The 14967-nt window shown below is 57.1% G+C and overlaps 1 protein-coding gene across 2 annotated transcripts; it reads left to right on the top strand.

Moving 5' to 3' along the window:
* Positions 1-1569: 1569 nt before the first annotated feature.
* Positions 1570-13268, top strand: LOC142064789 (immunoglobulin lambda-1 light chain-like). Of its 2 annotated transcripts, none has more exons than XM_075110215.1 (4): positions 1570-1641; positions 1786-2089; positions 11071-11108; positions 12759-13268. In XM_075110215.1, the coding sequence occupies exons 1-4, from the start codon at positions 1596-1598 to the stop codon at positions 13079-13081; spliced, it is 711 nt and encodes a 236-aa protein (XP_074966316.1). In that variant the 5' UTR covers positions 1570-1595; the 3' UTR covers positions 13082-13268. The 2 variants fall into 2 exon arrangements, with proteins under 2 accessions (XP_074966316.1, XP_074966315.1); XM_075110214.1 differs by lacking the exons at positions 1570-1641; positions 1786-2089 and adding exons at positions 5133-5213; positions 5357-5650 and having other exon boundaries at positions 11067-11108.
* Positions 13269-14967: the final 1699 nt, after the last annotated feature.

The raw sequence follows: 14967 nt of genomic DNA, 5'->3' as shown, positions 1-14967 counted from the left end.
TGGCTGTGTTTGCACTTCTGTCCCCTAGGAAGCCCCTGGACATGGGCCATACCCCACCATGGCTCCACAATATCCCCGGCTGTCCAGCACGCTGTGCCTGTCCTGCTGTGGGATCCTGGGACTGGGGATACCCCTGGGGACAAAGATGCCAGATACTTCATGTCATGACGTGCCGCCTGTTTTCAGCTTTGGTATATTCTGCGTCTGCATGAGTGTGACAGGGCAGGAGACATGGGCTGAGTGTGAGGGTTTGTGATAGGGCCTGGCTGTGGGGAGGGGTACTGGCCCCACAAGGGCTGCATTTGTGGTGTCAGGTCCTAGGATGTGGGCAGCTGGGTCGCACATGACCTTGTCTCCCGGCAGTGTTTCCAGGACCATGTTGTTAGGGGCAAGGGCCATGTGCCATGGGCTGGGGCCAAGAGGGCATAGGCAGGCTGCACCAAGAACCCTTCAGTCCTCATGGATGAGGGCTACTCTGTGCTCCCTGACAAGCCTAGCTCCCAGCCCCACTTCCCTCACTCACTGCAGGTTAAAGTCCCACTTGATACCTTGGTAGCTATCTCGAGCTACAAAGATGATCAGGGGGCTGGACCACCTCCCTTACGAGGAAAGGCTGAGAGACCTGGGTCTGTTCAGCCTGGAGAAGAGAAGGCTGAGGGGGGATCTCATCAGTGCTTAAAAATACCTGAAGGGCGGGTGTCAGGAGGATGGGCCGGGCTCTTCTCAGTGGTGCCCAACGACAGGCCAAGGGGCCACGGGCACAAGCTGGAACACGGGAAGTTCCACCTGAACATGAGGACAAACCCCTTCCCTGTGCGGGTGCCAGAGCAGGGGCACAGGCTGCCCAGGGAGGCTGTGGGGTCCCTTCCCTGGAGACATTCACCCCCTGCCTGGACGCGGCCCTGTGCCCCTGCTCTGGGGGTGCCTGCTCACGCAGGGGGTGGGACGGGGTGATCTCCAGAGGGCCCTTCCAACCCCTAGCGTTGTGGGATTCTGCGATTTGGAGCTCATCGGTTGCAGATAACATTTAGGGTGGGTAGTTTGGAGGGATGGTAACAATAGGTTTTGCTCCTGCCTTTTCCCAGTGCTTTACCGGTGTGATAGTGTACTTGGGTCCATCTAGAACCCAGAAGTCCAGCCAAGTGGCAATAGCCTGGGCAGGAGCTTGTCCTTCCGCTGCTGGCATGGGCATCAGATAATTGGCAACCCCCAAGATGTGTGGGGGACATAGGAGCTGCGGGCAATGCCTACCCCACATCCTCCTGCCCCGAGCAGCGCGGCTCTCCCACACCCTGCGGCCCTGCAGCCACTTGGCCTGGGCTGCGGATGGGGTGTCTGTGCTGGCGGGTTTTGGGCCGTGAGCTGGGACACGTCGCCTTGTCTCCGCTCTGTGCCTGGGGACAAGCCCCGCTGCATCTGGGGTGGTGAGGCTGGGCGTGGAGCGGGGAGAGGGGTGTGGGCAGGGTCTTGCCATGAGCGTGGGGTCAGATTTGCATGGCGGGGCTGTGCCCCACGCAGGCTGGGACTTAAAAGGGAGCCCGGGTCCGCAAAAGAGCCCCATCGGCGTGGAGACGCGGAACTGCTGGGATCACGCCATGGCCTGGGCCCCTCTCCTCCTCGCGGTGCTCGTCCACGGCTCAGGTGCCATGGCCAGATTCGCTGCACCCGGCTGAGGCCTTGGCGCACGGGGGCCCCATCCCCGTCCTGCTGCCCGGGGAGGGCTGTGCTGCTGGGGCACCAACTGACTGACCCCCGTCTTCTCCCCTCTCTCCTCTCCCTCTGCAGGTTCCCTGGTCCAGGCAGCGCTGACTCAGCCGCCCTCGGTGTCAGCGAACCCGGGACAAACCATCCAGATCACCTGCTCCGGGGTTTACAGCAGCTATGGCACCTATACTGGCTGGTACCAGCAGAAGGTGCCTGGCACTGCCCCTGTCACTGTGATCTATCAGAGCAACAAGAGACCCTCTGACATCCCTTCACGATTCTCTGGATCTGCATCTGGCTCCACAGCCACATTAACCATCTCTGGGGTGCAAGCCGAGGACGAGGCTGTCTATTACTGTGGTAGCTACGACAGCAGCAGCAGTACTCCTGCCACGGTGACACACAGCAATGGGGAAGTGAGACAAAAACCTCCCGCCATCGCAGGGGCCAGTGAGAAGTCTCTGCTGTCCCGGTCTCATGGTGGGGCAGGTGCCTGCCACGTCCCAGCCCTTGATACCCTGCGCTGCAGCGGGCTGATCCTGGTGTCCCGGCTGGGCTGTCCCATGGGGCCCCAGCCTGTGCCTGTCCCCTGTGACCTGGGGAGGGGATGCCAGCACCTGGGCACATGCCATTCTCCATGGCCACGTCACCCGTGCCTGGCGTCCAGGCGGCGGCAGGGGCTGTCTCTCCCTGTGCTGGCTGGGCAGCCAGCGCTGATCGGGGTCACAGTGACTCTCAGCACTGGGGAAGTGAGACACAAAGCCCCGGTTGCACCAGGGCCCCTCAGGTGCCGCCTGCTGTTGCTGCTGCTTGGAGGCGGTGGAGGAGCAGCACATGTGCCTGTGAGGCTGCTCCGGCCGTGGCGCACGTGCTCTGCCCCAGCAGGTCCCCTCCGTGCTGCCCACAGGGAGACCGTTGTCCTGCAGCCCTGCCTGTGCCCATGGGGCTCTCTGTGCCCTGGGGCACCCTGGGGAGGGCAGCGTCGGGGACAGGCAGGGGTTGTGTGCATGGGGGCGTTTCCCGTGGGCACAGCAGCTCTTGGGCTGGACACGAGGCTGCCGGAGGGGGCCACAATCCCTGTGCCCTGGGTCAGAGCAGGGCTGGCCGGGGGCTGCCCCGGCAGCTGTGAGCAGAGCCCCTGGGCTGCCCCGGCTCTGGCGGCATTTGCCCAGTGCCAGCCTGCTGGGCTCTTGATAAACTGTGGGGAGACATTGCTGGAGCCCCAGGGCTCAGTGCCAGGCGGCTCCCGTTGGTGCTGGGGAGTGGAGACCTGGGAAGAGCAGAGGCCTTGAGCCATGGGCCCGGGCTTGCAGGTGAAGAGACAGGGCAGAAAAGCAGCAAAGCGATGGGTAGCGCTGGGGCTGGGGCTGGGGCAAGCCCCAGAATCTGGGGCTGCTGCTGGAGGTGCCAGTGGAGATTGTCCCGTCTCACCCGCTGCTCAAAGCTGCCTAGGCTACTGCAGGCTGCCCACAGCCTGTCCAGGTAGGCTTTGAATATCCCCAAGGATGGGGGCTTCGCAGCTCTCTGGGCAACCCATTCCAGAGTTTGACCGTCCTTGCAGCAGGAAAATCGCTTTGGCTATGTTTCAGCAGATTTTCCTGTGTTTCACCCTGTGCCCATTGCCTCCTGTGCTGTCAGTGGACCCCTCTGAGAGGAATCACACACAGAATCACAGAATCCCAGGTGGGAAGGGACCTCAGGGATCATCTAGTCCAACCTTTCTGGGCAGAGCACAGTCTAGACAAGACAGCCCAGCACCCCGTCCAGACAGCTCTTGAAGGTGTCCAACGTGGCCGAGCCAACCCTTTCCCTGGGGAGATTATTCCAATGGTGACTGTCCTCACTGTGAAAAATTTCCCTCTGGTGTCCAATTGGAATCTCCCCAAGAGCAATTTGTGTCCGTCCCCCTTGTCCTCTCCATGGGACTCCGTGTAAAAAGGGAGTCTCCATCTTCTTTGTAGCTGCCCCTTAAGTACTGGTACATGGTGACGAGATCCCCTCTGAGCCTCCTTTTCTCAAGGCTGAACAAACCCAGCCCTCCCAGCCTATCCTCGTATGGCGGCTTCCCAGTCCTTGGATCATCTTTGTGGCCCTTCTTTGGGCCCGTTCTAGCCTGGCCACATCCTTTTTGTACAGCGGGGACCAGAACTGCACACAGGACTCCAGGTGTGGCCTGACAAGCGCTGAGTAGAGCAGGATGATGACTTCTTTATCTCTGCTGGTGATGCCCTTTTTGATGCAACCCAGCACCCTGTTGGCCGCCTTGGCCGCAGCAGCCACTGTTCGCTCATGTTGAGCTTCCCGTCCACCAGGACCCCCAGGTCCCTTTGCGCAGAGCTGCTCTCCTGCCAGGTGGATCCCAGTCTGTGCTGCACTCCCGGATTATGTTTTCCCAGGTGCGTGACCTTACACTGGTCCTTGTTGGCATTCATAAGGTTCTTGTTAGCCCACTCTCACAGCCTATCCAGATCTTCCTGCAGGGCAGATCTCCCTTCTGGAGTGTCTACGTCCCCTCTCAATTTGGTGTCGTCTGCAAACTTCATCTGGCTCCATCACCTTTGCTGCCCTCAGGAGGTATTTACCGTGTTGATAAGATGCCCCTGAGGCTCCCCACCGTGGGCTCAGCCATCCCGGCTCACGTCACCTCTCTCCATAGCAGTGATGCCCCTGAGCCCTTCATCATCCTCGCGGCCCTTCCCTGGCCTCGCTCCCATCTGCCCCCATCACTGGCTGGGGAACCCAGAGCTGGCCCAGTGCTGGGCTGAGCCTTAGGGTGCTGAGCCAAGGGGAAGTATCCTCTCTATGGGTGCTGCCAACGCTCCTGCTAACGCAGCCCGTGGGTGCTTTGTTGGCTGCTGTGCAAACTGGTGCCATCCCAGGGCCTTTTCTGCCACAGGGCTGCCAGTCAGTTGGTGTCCCCCCCCAGGGGCAGGGTGCTGCGGCGCTGTTGCAAGAGAAGGGGCAAGGGCAGCGCTGCAGGGCCCCAGGTGCATCGGGGAAGGGCAGGAAGAGCCAAGACCTGTGCAGGGCCCGGGAAACCCATAGGAGGGGAAGGTGCCGAGCGTGGAGTGGGGGGTGCTGGGGGTTACGTCGTCCCAACCCCGTCACTGGGAGCTGTGAGCACCTCCTCCTGCCCCGAGCAGCGCGGCTCTCCCACACCCTGCGGCCTTGCAGCCACTTGGCCTGGGCTGCGGATGGGGTGTCTGTGCTGGCGGGTTTTGGGCCGTGAGCTGGGACACGTCGCCTTGTCTCCGCTCTGTGCCTGGGGACAAGCCCCGCTGCATCTGGGGTGGTGGGGCTGGGCGTGGAGCGGGGAGAGGGGTGTGGGCAGGGTCTTGCCATGAGCGTGGGGTCAGATTTGCATGGCGGGGCTGTGCCCCACGCAGGCTGGGACTTAAAAGGGAGCCCGGGTCCGCAAAAGAGCCCCATCGGCGTGGAGACGCGGAACTGCTGGGATCGCGCCATGGCCTGGGCCCCTCTCCTCCTCGCGGTGCTCGTCCACGGCTCAGGTGCCATGGCCAGATTCGCTGCGCCCGGCTGGGCCTTGGCACACGGGGGCCCCATCCCCGTCCTGCTGCCCGGAGAGGGCTGTGCTGCTGGGGCACCAACTGACTGACCCCCGTCTTCTCCCCTCTCTCCTCTCCCTCTGCAGGTTCCCTGGTCCAGGCAGCGCTGACTCAGCCGCCCTCGGTGTCAGCGAACCCGGGACAAACCATCCAGATCACCTGCTCCGGGGTTTACAGCAGTGGCAATGTTGGCTGGTTCCAGCAGAAGGTGCCTGGCACTGCCCCTGTCACTGTGATCTACGACAGCGACAATAGACCCTCTGACATCCCTTCACGATTCGCTGGATCTTACTCCGGCTCCACAGCCACATTAACCATCTCTGGGGTGCAAGCCGAGGACGAGGCTGTCTATTACTGTGGTAGCTACGACAGCAGCAGCAATGCTGCCACGGTGACACAAAGCAATGGGGAAGTGAGACAAAAACCTCCCGCCATCGCAGGGGCCAGTGAGAAGTCTCTGCTGTCCCGGTCTCATGGTGGGGCAGGTGCCTGCCACGTCCCAGCCCTTGATACCCTGCGCTGCAGCGGGCTGATCCTGGTGTCCCGGCTGGGCTGTCCCATGGGGCCCCAGCCTGTGCCTGTCCCCATCATTTGAGGAAGGGATGAGGAAGCCCTGTTCCTGCCCCATTCTACAGGTCCATGGTACTGTGCACTCCCTAGCTGGCACCGTGGGCCCTGCAGGTTGCCTCCCTGTTCTCTTCCAAGCTCAGCTACTGCAGGAGCCCCTCTGCACTGGGCACCTGCACCCACCGGCCAAGCCCATAGAGGAAGCAGTTTCTGGGGCAGATATTTGCACAAGCCATGACAGGCCAGTTTCAGGATGGTCAATGCTTTAAGGCTGCTTGGCGCATCCTACCCCATCCCTTCCAGTTTGCTTCTAGGCCTGATTGGGTAATCCATGTGTCAGCAGCAGAGAGCACATGGCGGGGCCTCTGCTGCTCACGCCTGGCAGCTGGGACACAGTAGTCATGTGTAGCCCCCCCGTACTCCCCTGGCACCAGCACCCCTTCACCTACTGCCGTTCCTGCCAAGACCACATGCAAGGCGGGTGCTGAAGCATCAATAACCCTGATGTGTCCAGCACAGCATCAGTCCTCCTCCATGCCTCCTTCCAAGGAGAAGAGATGGACTTTTGAGCTGAATGTTGTCACCCTTTATTGTCATCCCCGAAAATGGAACTGAAACCCCGTCGAAGCCTGAGAAATGCTCAGAAACATGTCGTCCACAATAGATGGCACTGGCTTCATCTAAATGCTTTGCATAGACAATTTCAGTGATTTTTTTTTTTTTTTGGCTAGTTTCAGCCTTTGCACCAATGCATAAGCCTATCCAGAGGAAAACCAAACCTCTGAAACAGAAAGTGCCTCAAACCACAAAATCTGCAAAGCATCATTTATTTTCTAGTGACTCAGGAGGTTCACTGACTCTGCCTCTTTCTATAACCCCTTCCACAAACCACAGCATTTGAATATTTTGGATTTCAATTTAAGTTGGTGCTACTGAAAAGCAGTGCTCCAAAAGTTTGTTTGCTCTGAGCCGAGCACCCTGTGCCCTGTGAGTTTGTCACCACGCTGGGAAAACACTTTACAAAGCAGCAGCCGAACCTTCCCTGGGGAATCTGAAGTTAATGAGTCTTAACTGAAACCCATCCTGGCTCACCCTGCCTTAGCTATTGCAGCTGTATGTAGGCACCCATATCCCTTTCATGCTTTTCTCCGCTAGTCCCAGCTCTTCCCCTTTACCAACAGCCTCTGATGCCTCTTCTCCAACCCCCTTCACATGCCCTGGCCCCTGGCAGATGCTCCCAGGAGCCGTCACCTCAGGGCTGCTGCTCCAAGAGGCTAGGAAGGCAGGGGCTAAGAGGGCACTACTAGTAGCAGCAGCCTGGGGGATGCAGCATGGGCAGAGGCAGCTCTGCAGGAAGCTGAGCTCCTGGGTGGTTGGGGTACTGCTGGCAGGGTGCTTGGAGCAAACCCACAGGTCTCTGAGATCTCCCTGTCTCCTGTGCAAGAAAAAAATATCTGCCATGCCCTTCTGTCCATGCTGCTCCTCCCTGCTGCTCCGGAGCTGGCTTAGCTGGTGGAGCAGCACCATCCTCCACCCCAGTGCCTTGGGAAGCAGCCACCACCTTGGCAGAACCAGGTGAGATGGGTTTAAGTGCTCCTCTCGGCACTGAGGGCTGCTCTGTCACCATCCAGCTCAGCCGCCAAAGGCAGGAGGGTGCCCAGGGCGGGACCAGCAGCACACAGGCTGCCTGCCCTCCACTGCGCTCACCCTGGCAGTAACGCATGTTCCCCCTCAGCATACACATGAACTGGCACCTGCTGCTCTCGCTCGCCCTTGACTTCATGCTCCTCGCACTCCCCTGGCCACTGTCTTGCCCATAGCCCAGACCACCCACTCAGGGCTGCTGGTGCTCGGTGCATCTCTGGCATCTCCGCAAGGCCCAGCCTGGGGAGGAGGGGTGCTGTGGTGCTCAGTCAGGGTGAAGCTGGACCTGGCGAGCTGCCACCCCCTCCCCAGAGCAAGGGTGGGACTGACCATAAGGCCGCTAAAGGCAGACTGGCCCAATCTGGGGGGGGGGCAACCTTCACTAAAGCTTGTGAGCCAGGGAGCATTTTACACAGGGGATGTTTGGAGGGTGATGGACATGTGATTTCAGCCAAGACCTTGACCAACAGCGTCACAGCTGCTGGATATCCCTTGGGAGAGACGAGCAGAGGAGAGAATGCACAAATGCCATCCCTACTCTGTCATCCCCAGCAAGTGGCACCGCACAAGCTGTGTCAGTGGCTTGGAGCCGGGCTGCCTCCCTGCTGTGCTCATGGGGTGCTGGTGCCACTGTCTGGGCATAGGCAGCTGCTTTGGCTCCTTCTGTGCAGCAATGTGTCACTGCATTTATTTACTTGGCAGTGGGACCCAGCTGACCATCCTCAGTAAGTTGCTCTGATGATCACATCAGGGGCTGTATGGGCTCTTTCTGGGGTTTGAGGTGTTTGGGGTTTTTTTTTTTATTTCTTCGACTTCTCCATTTGGTTATAGTAGCATGTCCTCCGTTTGTCTAACCACACTAAAACATATTCATGTGCTTTTCTTTGACAGGAGGAAACGGATTTATGAGCTAATTGGGCTTTGCTGCTTGCAAAACATTTTTGGCCCTTTCAAGTCTGCAGACCCTCTACTGATCCCATGGGTCGCGTTCAACTTGTCTGAATGCAGGAGTTACTGGGTAAAAATATATCTATATATTTGCCAGACAGCCAAATTTTATTGGAGTTTATGAAAGAGAGGTTTCTTAACATTTCTCTCTCTCCTAAGAAGAAACTCCCAGTTGTGTTCTACGATGTGGAAATATATCGAGTGCTGAAATGGAAGGGCTTCAAGTCTGAGCAGACAGGTTGGGATTGCTGTCTGAGGACAAGGCTGTCTCTTGACATCTCAATGGCAGGCAGGAGGACGTCTGCCTCTTCAGCTGCCAAAAAGCAGCGTAGCTGAGTTTTGGCTACAGCTGCACAAGCTCGTGGCGCAGGGCCGAGGCATGGGATGCTGGTGATTCTGATCCTGATGGGGTGCTGGTGATGCTGATCCTGCAGACATGCACACTGGGTGTCCTCCAGAGCCCTGGGGCCTCTTACCTCCAGGGCAGCCTTTTTAGATTGCTAGGCAGAATATTAAGAAATAAGCTGACCGCAAAGGCCTTGAGCTATTAGCTCCTTTGCTGGTGGTGGGAGCTGCACTGAAAGACTCCAGCCAGGACCAAACCCCATGGGTGTCCACACTTTAAAGACTTTCCTCCTTCCACATCCACCTCCCAGTGCCGATCCCTCCCCGCAGGCCAGCCCAAGGTCTCCCCCACTGTCCACCTCTTCCTGCTGTCCCTTGAGGAGCTCTTGGCACAGAGCAAAGCCGCTCTGGTGTGTCTGCTGGGAGACTTCTATGCCAGTACCATGCAGGTGGCCTGGATGCCTGACAGCTGTGCCCGTGCCGATGGCATTGTGACCAGACAGCCCTAGCGGCGGGCAGACCAACAACCAGTACATGGCCAGCCATGACGCCGACTGGAAGAGCCATGAGACCTACGTCTGCCAGGTCACGCATGAGACTGGCACCTTCGAGAAGGTCCTGAATAGATCTGAGTGCTCCCAGCTGCACTGGAGAATGGACAACCCTGGCCCTGGAACATCACAGCTCCTGGCACAGTTCTTCACCACCTGCCCCACCTTCTGTGCAAGTCTCTGCCACCTCTGTGGGCCCTTCCTTCTCCCCCTGCCTGAATCCCACCCATCTCCCCTGCTCTGTCCCCTCATCCTAGGCATCATCCAAATAAACCCTGAACTAGTGCTGGCCCTGCATCCACATCTCCCAGTCCTTCCTCCTTGGTCAAATAGGATCACGACACTGCAACAAAACATGGTCCCAGTACACTGAGAGATTAACTGCTCACTCCCACATCTTAGGCTCACTGGGTTAGTGCATTTTCCCCTGTGATGGCCAGGTGTCCCCAGCTGGCTGATGCCCCTAGCCCTCCCCTCCACCTGCAGACCATGACCACCAGCCAAGGCAGGGCATTAAGTCTGAGACCTGTGCTGAGCCCTGTTAGGGCAGAAATAAAAAAAAATAGTGAATAGAGCCTTCAGTCTTCACCCACTGGTGCCCAATAGGTGCCTTCAGCAGTCATCCCAAGGTGTAATCCCCTATCATGGCTGGCAGGCTTCGTTGGCTCAGCGGGCTCTGACCTCCCCCACACCAGAGCCAACCCTGCATCAGTGACTTTGCCAGTGCCAAGATGCCAGGCGTGACAGAGAGAAGTGCTTATTTACCCTCAGTGGGCTGGTCCAGCGCCCGGCACCCAGCCCTGAGAGCAGGGCTGAGCTCTGGCACAGCAGTGGGTGCACCGCAACGGCAGCCAGGGCTGCCCCGCTCCTCTGCCATGGACTGCCCCAGCATGGGACACCACCCTGGCACAGCTGCTGCAAGGAGGCTCGCCTTCCTGACAGACACTGAAAGTCCTGCCCAGGTAAGGGCGTGGGCTATGCCTGGGTCCAATTTTGCCCTGGAGAGCAATGCCAGGCTGCAGGGTGGCATGGGCACCAGGAGGTGGGTTCCCTATGAAACCCCAGGACCTACACCAGCAGTGGTGTTTCTGGGCAGTGGGAAGGTTTATTAATGAGGTTTACCTGCACACATACTGCCCGATAGCTGGTGGTCCCCACCTGATCTGGCCGCAGCCGCAGCGTGGCCCGAGGGGTGGCAGGACAGTGGCCAGTGCCCCCAAGGGCAGCCCACAGCCACCTGCATGGCAGCAGTGCAGGTCGAGGCGAAGTGCTGCCTCTTGTGCCTTAGGGGCACCCAAAGCCTCCACCAGCCCTTCTTCACCTGGGATTAACACCCCCACACCACAGGCAGGGACACGGGCTTGTAATGAGCAGAAGGCACATGGTCCTGGGTAGCAGTGTGTCCCTGGAGCAGCCAGTGATGCAGCCACAGCTCTGGAGAGCCTGGCCAACATGGACCATGCAGGATGGTGGGGCCAAGACCTTGCACAGGACCAGGACATTTCCAGCAAGGACACACAGCCATCCCCATATGGCAGTCCTGCCCTGCCACATCCACCGGGGCACATCCAGCACCACACACCCAGCCTGCTGTGTCCATCAGAACAGCTCCACCCCGGCACATTCATCCTGCTGTGTCCACTGGGGAATCTCCATTCCATCACCTCCATCCTGCTGCATCCATGGGGCACAGAACTGCTCCTGCCATGGCACAGGAGGTTTTTGCATAGCTGTGTATCACTGTGTGGTGTTTTCGGGCCCGGGACCATGCTGACCGTCCTAGGTGAGTCGCCGACTTCTCGGGCTTTCCTTCCCCACTGTGAAATTGTGACATTTTGTCGATTTTTTTGTGTGATTTGGGGATTTTTTTCTCGGACTTGGGGCTGGGCTGGGGTCTGCCACCGGTTTGGGGATGGGCACTAAGTGCGGCATTGCGGGCTGTGTCTTGTCCGTACGGACTTGGAGGGCTCTGGTGCACACCACGGAGGATTGGGGGGGGGTATTTTCTCAATTTAAAGATCTTAAAATTTGGCCGGGAAATGTGTGTGAGGTCTCAGGGAGCCTATTTCAGAAACTCAGGTTTGCGTCTCTAAGAAAGTAAATTTTTGTCTTTGTAAAAGAAATTAGTCATTGGTCTAAGGTCTAAGTCCTGAACTCTTAGTCCAGAGGACTAAGTCTGTTGCCCTCGGTGAGGAGCAGGGTCTTCTCTGTGGGGTCCCCCAGCCAAGGCTGTGGGCGCTGCAAAATGGCAGCCTGGTCTTGGCCGTGAGTGGGCTGAAGTTGCATCCAACTTTGTGTTAAAATGTCACATCCCTGGGTCCTTAACTAAAAGTTTTCAGGGTTATCTTAAAGAGCCCGTTGTCCAGGTAAGCCATGTCAAAAATGGAGGTTATTGTGTTGCAAATGCTGTCAGGAACATCATTTGTCTGTCTTTGTCTGTAATTTTTAAAAGGTTTTTGCTAAAAATCCTGTTCTGAACCAAATTACAAAGGGCATAAGATCAAGAAAAGTGTAGTTTACCAATTTCTTCAGCAGAAAGTTTTTAATGGTGGTGTCCTCCTGGTTTTTGCATAGAGATAGCAGAGATAGAGACCTTGTACATTAGAGAAGGCAGCAGGATCACCTCAGAAAGACCAAACATCTTTTCTCCATCTTCCTTCGGGTGTTTCTTAAGTGTACTTTTTCTGAGACAAGTCTGAAAGCAGAATTGGGCAGAAAACAGGGTGATTTTCTTTGAAATTTTGATTTTTTAAAAAATTACCTTGCAAAAGGGAAGAAATGGTTTATAGCAACTAAACAGATTTTGGTTTATCTATTATCTATTATATATAAATATATAATATATTAATATATTAATATATTAATATATTAATTAATTATATTGATTATTTAAATTAAATATATAGATAATATATCTATTATTAAATAATTAATATATTAATATATGAAAATACAAATACATAAATGTTTCTATTATATATATTATGTCATTATACATATATTTATATAACAATATATACTACATATATGTAGCATATTGTGTATTTTATGTATGTAACATATAATATAAATGTATATGACATCTATTAGCTGTATACAAAAAATATCTATATATAGTGTGTATGTGCACATATATACATAATGTATGTATAACATATATATAAGTGTGTATAGGATATATATGTACATATATACACATACATGTATATTTTATATATATACACACACATATACACATATACATGTATATTTTTATGTATATACATGTATCCCAAATCTAAATACATTGGAGTTATAAAGGATAAACTCTCGTCTGTGGGGGAAGCGGGGAGTTTCTGGGCGGCGCCAGCTGGTGCGGGCAGGGCGGGCGGGCAGGGCGCTCCGGCGGGGCACAGGGCCTTCCCTGACCCCGTGCCCTTCTCTCCTCTTGCAGGCCAGCCCAAGGTCTCCCCCACCGTCCACCTCTTCCCGCCGTCCAAGGACCAGCTCTCGACGCAGAACAAAGCCACCCTGGTGTGTCTGATGGGAGACTTCTACCCTGGTGCCGTGCAGGTGAGCTGGACGGCCGACGGCAAGGCCCTCAGCAGTGGCGTCGAGACCAGCCAGCCCCAGCGGCAGACCAACAACCAGTACATGGCCAGCAGCTACCTGACACTGAGTGCCTCCGAATGGCAGCGATACGACACCTTCGCCTGCAAGGTCACACACGAGGCAGGCAATGTGGAGAAAAGCCTGAAGAGATCCCAGTGCTCCTAATGCTGCCAGGACCTTCCTGCGCCCGGTGGCTCCCCGCCGGCCCCCTCCCTCTTCCCTGCTGCTGGGGACAGCAGCTCCCCCCACACACAGATGTCTCTCCCCACATCCCCCTGTCCCCTGCTCCTGACCCCCCCGCCCTGAGTGTCACATGAATAAACACCGACACTGAACTAGCGCTGGCTCAGCATCCCTGCCTCTGTGTCCTTCCAACGCGTCCGCTCCTGCCCCGTGCCACCTGGCATTGCCCCAGTGGCACCAGTATGGAGGAGGGTGGGATGGGAACATGCATGCACACACGCGTGCATATAGCTGGGGCATATGCAGCTCTCGCTCACCCCAGGGAACCTGCCGAACCCTCCCTGGCACTGCCAAGACTGGGGGGTTGAACATCTTGGGGCACTAGCCTGGTCTAAGCTCCTGTGCTGGCGGCGAGCACATGGCCTTGGCTGTGCCGCCCTTGCCCCTTACCCACTGGCCTCTGGGCACCAGGTCCTGCGCAGGGACACGTGGCTTGTGGTGGGGCCATGGCCAGCCCTGTCCCTTTGCTGGCCAGCCCTGCCTCTGTCCCCATTTCCTTGGGCACCCCTGTGTCCCCCTGGGATGGGCGTGCTGGTCTAGCCACCGGGGCATGCACATGCACCAGTCTGTCCCTTGCAGCCTGGGCCCCAGCAGCCTGGGCCCCTGCATGCCACACGCCCCATCCCCAGCACAGCCCCAGGGAAGTTTCCCTGCAGCCCTGCTCATAGAGGGACTCACAGCCACAGCTGTGCCGAGAGCACCAGTGCTTAGCTGCGGCTGCCCCATCTGAGCTGACAGGAGCCACCCCAGAGACAGGGGATGGGAGCACCCAGTCATATAGTGTGCAGTTCTGGGGGAGATGCCCCCTCCCCAGCCTCTTGGTGAAGGTGGGGTGGCCCCACCACATCCCCCTTCCCAGGCTGTGTCAGTGCCAGTGGCATGCCCAGCCCCACCAGGCTTTGGGTTGCCCTGTGTTCCTGCTGGCGCCTTCTGGGGACACAGCATCATAGAAGCACAAAATCATTTGGGTTGGAAGGGTCCTTTAAAGGTCATCTAGTCCAACTCCCTGCAGTGAGCAGGGACCTCTTCAACCAGATCAGGTCGCTCAGAGCCCCGTCCAGCCAGACCTTGAATGTTGCCAGGGACGGGGCATCGACCACCTCTCTGGGAACCTGTGCCAGTGTTTCACCACGCTCACTGTAAAAAAAAAATTTCATCTTAATATCTAGTCTGAATCCACCCTCTTTTAGTTTAAAATCATTACCCTTTGTCCTATTGCTAAAGGCCCTGCTAAAAACTTTGTCCCCATCTTTCTTATTAGCTCCCTTTAAGCACTGAAAGGCCGCAATAAGGTCTCCCCGCAGCTTTCTCTTCTCCAGGCTGAACAACCCCAACTCTCTCAGCATTTCCCCATAGTAGAGGTGTTCCACCCCTCTGATCATTTCTGAGGCCTCCTCCAGACCTGCTCCAACAAGTCAGTGTCTCTCCCGTGCTGGGGACCCCAGAGCTGGAGGCGGCGCTGCAGGGGTGTCCCCCCAGAGCAAGCAGAGGGGCAGAACCCCCTCCCTCGCCCTGCTGCCCACGCTGCTGGGGATGCAGCCCAGGGGACGGCTGTCATTCTGGTAAGGGGGCAGGGGACAGCCCCACCACATCCCTCTCCCTGGGCTGTGTCAGTGTCAGTGGGGTGCCCAGCCCCATCGGGCTCTGGGTTGCCATTTGTCCCAGCAGGCGCCTTCTGCAGGCGTCTCTCAGGGCATGGGAGGGATGACCAGACCCCCAGGAGCCTGGGCATGGGAGTGACCCCCAATGAGGCACAGAGGTCAGCCCCGCTCAGGGCAGTCGCCGTGTCCCTCCCAGGGACCTGGACC

This window comes from Phalacrocorax aristotelis, chromosome 15 (genome assembly GCF_949628215.1).
Source record: "Phalacrocorax aristotelis chromosome 15, bGulAri2.1, whole genome shotgun sequence".
NCBI classification, from domain to species: domain Eukaryota; kingdom Metazoa; phylum Chordata; class Aves; order Suliformes; family Phalacrocoracidae; genus Phalacrocorax; species Phalacrocorax aristotelis.
The sequence above is the reverse complement of the archived record's forward strand: the minus strand, read 5'-3'. Positions and strand labels throughout refer to the sequence as shown.

Bases quoted from the DNA above. Each gene is read 5' to 3' on its own strand.
- LOC142064789 (XM_075110215.1), top strand. From the start codon at position 1,596: ATGGCCTGGGCCCCTCTCCTCCTCGCGGTGCTCGTCCACGGCTCAG. The intron at 1,642-1,785 runs GTGCCATGGCCA...CTCCCTCTGCAG, and splicing joins GGTGCTCGTCCACGGCTCAG to GTTCCCTGGTCCAGGCAGCG. The intron at 11,109-12,758 runs GTGAGTCGCCGA...CTCCTCTTGCAG, and splicing joins GACCATGCTGACCGTCCTAG to GCCAGCCCAAGGTCTCCCCC.